A 6,796-nucleotide genomic window follows, 5' to 3' on the forward strand; every position below is an offset into this window, starting at 1 on the left:
GATTGGGACGAGTTTTAGAAAGGTGATCCCACACTATAAATGCACAGTTCTGGTTGTGAACCGATTTGCCCTATTTTCACAACATATCATTTGGATTCCAGGAAAATATTATGAATTTCGTTGAGATTGGTCAAGTGGTTTCGGAAATATGGTTTTTGACCCATAAGTGGAGCCACGTCCATTTAAGCTTTTGTTTACCAATTTGAATGCAGCCCTTCTGTACCTCCTTTATGATGAAATTTAAGGTTTCTGGGGTTTTCCCTTGTGAATTAAAGCATAACTTTTTTATGGGAAAATATTAATCCGATTTCCTCCATTTTCCGATTTTGTAAGGTAGTATCTAAAAGAAACGACTGTACAGAGTTTAGTTGATAGAGTAGTTTACAAGATATGTACAAAAAACCTATTTTGTACGAAATTTTACTTTTATAACTTTATTTATGACTTAGTTATGGTACTTTATATGTTTTCAGTTTTCGCCATTTTTTGGGCGTGGTAATAGTCCGATTTCGCCCATTTTCCAACCAACCTCCTCAGGGTGCCAAGGAATATGTGTTCCAAGAAAATATTACTTACTTTGGACAATGTAATACATTTTAATTTTTATCATACATATAATATAAATTTAATTTCAAATAAATATAATCACTTTTTAACTGGTTTATTATTTATGGCTTCCTCACGATAGGAATTCATTAATCATGCACTTGTCAAAACGATTGACATAAGTCGCCGATGGCAACAAAACTCAGCAGGTAAACTTGAAAGTGAAAGGTATATGTATTTCTGCATGTCAATAAACACTTATTTAAACCTGCTAATGGGGCAAACTCGTACAAGATAAATTACAGTTATTAGTTAGGAGTTGTCAATGTCTTCTTAGAATTAGGCAATTCAGCAGCAGTTTGTAAGCTGTCTAAAGTTTGGAGACATTCAACGGATTTTGAAAACGGAAGGACATTATGCTACTAGAGTATAGGACGACCACAACGATGTATAATACCTTAAAAATTATTATAATATGGAAATACCAATTAATATGGTCTGTAGGTCTTATTGAATTTCTTTCTTCAAAAAGCTACTAAAATCATATTTTACAGTTTCACTGAGTACCGAAAATATAACGTCTTTCACTAGTACGACTAAAATATGTCATACTCAATGATTCAATGCCGGCACTTAGTTATAAACTTCGAACTACTATAGAAATCCAATTATAACACCCCGTTATAACATGCTTTGAAACAAGATAATAATCTAATAAAAAACATTTATTTTATGTGCGAATTGATTGATATACATTTCCTGCAAGGTTTATCCCAACAAACATGTAAGAAAGAATATGATTTGAATTGTGGTAGCATTGTCAACAACCATATCGATTTCTGAAGGATTTGATACAGAGATATTTTTACTTGTTTCAAAGTTTTCTGCGCCGGTCGTTATTTAGATTCAGATCCCTTGTTTATATTGTTTCAGATGAGTTTCCAGATTCGCCATCGCCGGTAAAAAGTTTCAAAAAGATTATTCAGCAGATTGGTCCAGTGACGGCTACTGAATTTTGTATGAAATGACAATATAAATTTCTTTATATATTTAAAATGTTGGTAAAGTTGGAGCGCTCTTGACTATTTTAGTAACATATATAAGGTTAGTCCATATGTTTGCTGGGATCCGAGAATACAACTGATTTAAGGTTAATAAGATCAATATTGTTAGCAAAATGTGTGAACAAAAAAATAAAAATGTTGACTTAAATGCTATGAGATCACTATGGTAATGATATGGTAATTTACACGATCAGCAAGGTTTATGTTTGTTGACATAAATAAATACATATTTGTGTAATTTCTTATGCAATTTCTTGTACTTATTGCGAATACTTGTCATTTTGAAAATAATATAAATTATATGGTGTCTTGTTAGCAGCCGCTTAGTTGATATTCAAGCCCAGAGAGTGGAACACGGCGATTTGCCGTTTCTTGTCTGAAAAGCAGTCTTATACTCGTTGGTTAGAAGTTGGTCGAAGTTTTGTAAGGATTGTTATAGGAGTCGGTTAGAATTTACTCGTGATTGTCGATAGAAAATAATTCTGATATTTCGAGACTAAGTGAAGTTACTATGATTTAGTCTAAAGAAGAACCTTTATGAAAGAATTGAATACTGGCCTTGACAAATCGGCATCTTTGTCGGATCAGTTAGAGATATAAACGTTTGCCAATTTTTATCACATTGATAATAACAATTCATTGTGTAAAATACTCACAATCAGAGGATCCATGATTCCGTGGTAATTTTTCTCCACCAATACCAATGTAACATACTGGGAATAGGTTACTTCGAAACTATGATTTTAGCTGAGATATGTAGGGTTTTGAGAAACATTTTCAGTTCATTTGGTCAGATGAAACAAAGATTCATTCCTGGTATATTGATTTGACAGTTTTCGAATTCACCAATTCCAATAAAATGCAAAGCAATGCAGTGAAAGTTTGATAAAATGAGAATTTATGGTGTCAAATGATGATTATTTGAACCTCAATAGCTTTTCAACAAATTAACCGTTTAAAATATACAGTATACTCTCGAAAAGTAAATTCTCAGAAAGTAAATAATCGCGGAAAAGTTAATCACCTTTAAGATTACACATGCACCTCGAAAAAGTAAATTTTTTAATTTACTTTTCAGAGAGTGTGATAAAAAATTCGAAACGAAGCAAGCAGCGTTTTTTACGATGTTGCAAAAACACTTACTCTCTTGTTTATCGCGTCGTTTTTAGTAAATAAACTCTCCTACTTGATCCACTGATTTAAAAATGAAAACGATGCAAATCAGGTGTCGGACTTTTTGAATTGTCGTACAAAAATGGTCAGAAAACATATTGCAAAAGAAAAAAAAGAGTATTCAAGATTTTTTCTCTTCTTTTTCTCTTCTCTAGTAAATACATATGTATGTATGTAAATGTAAATTTGTTTTTCATGTAAATCCATATGTTTTATTATTTGCTTCAATAAAACATATGGATTTTTTAAGTTTAAAAATGCATTTAATATTATAAAAACAGATAATTTATGTATATATTTGGAAAAGTAAATTATTCGAAAAAGTAAATTACCCAAAATACCAATCGATTTACTTTTCGAGAGTATACTGTATTGCGAAAATCAAAAGAAATAAAATTCTGCCAGTTTTTGACCGATGTAAAGCCTATAGAAAATGTTTTGAGTAATTTAAAGAGGCTAATGCAGAGAAATATGTGCGACTGATGAATTCAACTGTCAATACCGCTTGATTTTTCTATTGTTCCTTATGATTGATGACTTCACTACTGCTTGCGTATCACGTTTTCAATTGAACCGTTGTGTTAAAAAACGGTTTTTAATTATAGTGACTAAGAAGGACCTCTGCTTTAGAAATCCTAATCAATGTTGCAATGAAAATTCTCAATAGTTTATGATTCAATTAACTATGGCATGACGGCTACTAATAAATACAGTTATGAATATCGGCTTTTATTTTCATGAGCACTACATTGCCTATGTTACAATTGTACGTATGCCGAATGCTGCAGCATATATGTATAATGCTCTGTATTTCTGCTTATAAATGCCCGCATTTAGCACTACAACCTGATTGCATATCGCTACAAAACGTTACGAGAAATATGCAAAGCGCAACCAGTGCACGAGCATGTGATGTTTAGAAAGTGACAATCAAACGGCCATTGTTGCATTAACTATACAGTTACTCGGCATTATTAATACCGGCAGCATTAAAATGGAAAATTACTTTCAAAGGGGTGGGATTCGTAAGTATCTAATGATCAGGCTGATGCAGCGAGTTGAGGTTACGGTTTCGGGCTATGATTTCAAAACGCCGCAGAGATCCATTAAAATCTAAAATGTGGAATCTGGATAATATCCAGATGGTTTATATAACGACTTAAAAGCACAATATAATCGGATAATAGATCATATTAGCATCAAAGCTCTGACCCCAAATAATTGTTTTAATTCGATTGATTTTATATAACATGTTTTTTAGCGGTCTATATGAAATATTTTATGTATGAAATAAAATTAGACTGATCATCCTCTTCCCTCTAATTGGCTGTGTGATTTACCGGATTAAAATTAAGAAAAAATATTCCGACTAGTATGATTCGGGCACAATTTAATGCACAGATACTGTATCTACCAGAATACTTCATATTTCTGTGTAATAAGATATGAAGGCATCTATTTTCAGCATTTATGTATGTGCCCTCGGGTAGCAAAGTGGATTGCAACGCTTGAATAACGCAATCAGTTATGCCGAGCCAGGAGGCATTAATAGTTGGTGTCACATTTGCGCAGAGAATTGGGGCGATAGAAGGTCGCACGTTACGATGCATAGTGGTAACAGATTCTTCATAATTGATTAGACAATTATACGCAGAGTCTGAACAAAAAATATAATTCAATTTTTAGCAATCTAATTTAGTTGTTTTTTGAGATTGAACGCGTTTTAAATAGATGTAGAAATTTTTGTGTTGTTTTCATAAACAATTAAGCTATTTATTTATAACGAACATCATCTTCTTCACCTCTAACGGTTTTGTGACTCTTGCACAAGAAAACGTTTTTTGCCAGTTAGATTAATTGTAGAAATCAACAAAAGTGTTAGAAGACATAAAATATAAATGATTGTAATATAGAATACACACATATAAAGCAGAAAAGTGGCTCTTATAAAATTTTGTAAATTATCTTTAGACATTTGCTAGCCTCCCAGCATCCATCAGCTCCCTCGGTTAACATAAATATTTACTCCCCTTAATGGAAATGATGGAAGTCGTGATGATCGTAGTGATGGTAGGGATCCAATGAAATCGGGTGGTAAGCTTTGATTATGGGCGCCGGATGATATGTTTTGACAATCGGATGCACGACGGTCTTCAGCACCGGCACTACAACTGGTTTAATGATGGGCGCGCTGTGAATAACTGTTGAACTCTGATGTGAAATTGCCGCCGGTATGTGTACCAACTTAGTCAAGTGCAACGGCTCGTGATGGTGATGCAGCAATGGGTAGTCAATGTGTGGGTAATGGCCATGCAGGTAGCCAGGTCGTGCGCTGGCCAAGGCGATGAGCGCTGATAAAATTAGCGACTGAATTAAAAATGAAACGAGAGTTGAAATTGGAATTAATAAAAAGTGTAAATCCTTTTTATGTATGTAAATATATATTGTATGAGATGAATTATAAATATGAAAGCTACCTTGAGAAATTAATACATATTATTCTAACCCCAAAATGGTCCAAGAAATGTCTAGTTTTTTTAGGTCTAGAAATATTTTTGTTCAGAATTTCCCTATGTATATGTAGTCTATATAACTACACGAGTATATCACCTGTAGTTCCAGACGTTTCTTTCTGTAACTGTGTGCCATAACGTCTTAATATTTATATTCCAGTAAGATAATTATTATTTTATCAGTAAATTTCCCGAGGAATTGGTTTTTCTTGCTAGCCATTGCAGTTGCTGTTAATCTGAGCACAGAATAATATTTGACATACGCGTAAACATTCAGACTTCTCAAAGGTAAATATTTGGTGTCTTCCATTGTAGCAAGATAGTGGAAACATAAACAAGACACGTGCTTACAAAGCGATGAAATAAAAAGATGCCGTTGAAATGGAAAAGTTTAAGAGATCGATGACGCGTAGGATACCCTTCTGAGAGTATATATTCTGTCAAATATTGTGACTGGAACCCCGTTAGTGAAGTAAGTTCTGAGTCAATTAAACAATATGTGAGTCAGTGATGGTACTAAACACTGTACTGCATTGATTATGGAATATTTTGAGGTTGTAATAATCTTGGATTGACTACACAATAGTTTGTGACAAGTGGCAACTACACAACGTTGGATAAAAGTTGCTCGATCCTAAATTAAATTTTGCATCCCCGATTTCTAATTCTCAATTTGAAAATATTATTTTTGTCACTTTTTTTGTAGAATTGTATCCCTTGCGATAAGGTCCAGTCCAGTAATTACAGGAGATGTGAGTATTTTGTATGTAACGATGCAATATCCAGGACAATGTATTATTTTGAATTTTTAAAAGAAATTCGAATATTTATGCGAATTCTGGATCAATTTGTACTATTATCTTTTGGTCAGGATATTTCTTGTACTTTTCACATATGAAGAACACTTCGTCTTTTCATTCACTTCAATTCCTTTACATTCATTTATTTCTTTTTTTCAGATTCAACTTACCAGTTTAAACATTTCGCCTCGCCTTTATTCCTCTTTATGTGATGTCTGTGAGTAATCCTGTGGATGTCCTTAATTTCGAATAGCAAAGTAACCGTTCGCTTGGCCTTTGATGTGTGCGTTTGTCGAAATTTCCGCGTTCGAGTTTTTTGTTTTTGTTTTTGATATTTTTAGTTCGCGTTGCGTTGCAATTTGACTCAGAACTCCGACTGATGCCACCAACTTGCAGTTCACACTCTTTTATATTTTACCTTTTAATACCTGCAAAGTGAAGATCTGTTGTAAATGAAGCCATTGTTTTAGTCTTTTTGCACCAACTTCAGACATTGACAACAATAGCGAGTGTGCAATAGTGAGAACAAAAACAAAAAAACTGCAAACCAAACTGTTGGTGCAACAATAATTGGCCCCCAACAATTACCGCTGTTGCAGCCACTTTGTTGCTGCCGGTGATGCGGCAGCTGTTTCGCACACAAACACTCATATATACTTAGACACTTGTTTACTTTTTGAAGACACCAATTGTCATTTCC

At 33.5% G+C, this 6,796-nt stretch overlaps 1 protein-coding gene across 1 annotated transcript; it reads right to left on the minus strand.

The window, feature by feature from the left end:
* Positions 1-4,636: 4,636 nt before the first annotated feature.
* LOC105214439 (uncharacterized) lies at positions 4,637-6,494 on the minus strand. The gene is made up of 2 exons (XM_011187870.3): positions 6,267-6,494; positions 4,637-5,150 (listed from the first exon to the last, which is right to left on the minus strand). Exons 1-2 carry the CDS (start codon positions 6,276-6,278, stop codon positions 4,815-4,817), a joined length of 348 nt encoding a protein of 115 aa, XP_011186172.1. The 5' UTR covers positions 6,279-6,494; the 3' UTR covers positions 4,637-4,814.
* Positions 6,495-6,796: the final 302 nt, after the last annotated feature.

The sequence above is a fragment of the Zeugodacus cucurbitae genome, chromosome 4, assembly GCF_028554725.1.
Source record: "Zeugodacus cucurbitae isolate PBARC_wt_2022May chromosome 4, idZeuCucr1.2, whole genome shotgun sequence".
In the NCBI taxonomy this organism is placed as follows: Eukaryota; Metazoa; Arthropoda; class Insecta; order Diptera; family Tephritidae; genus Zeugodacus; species Zeugodacus cucurbitae.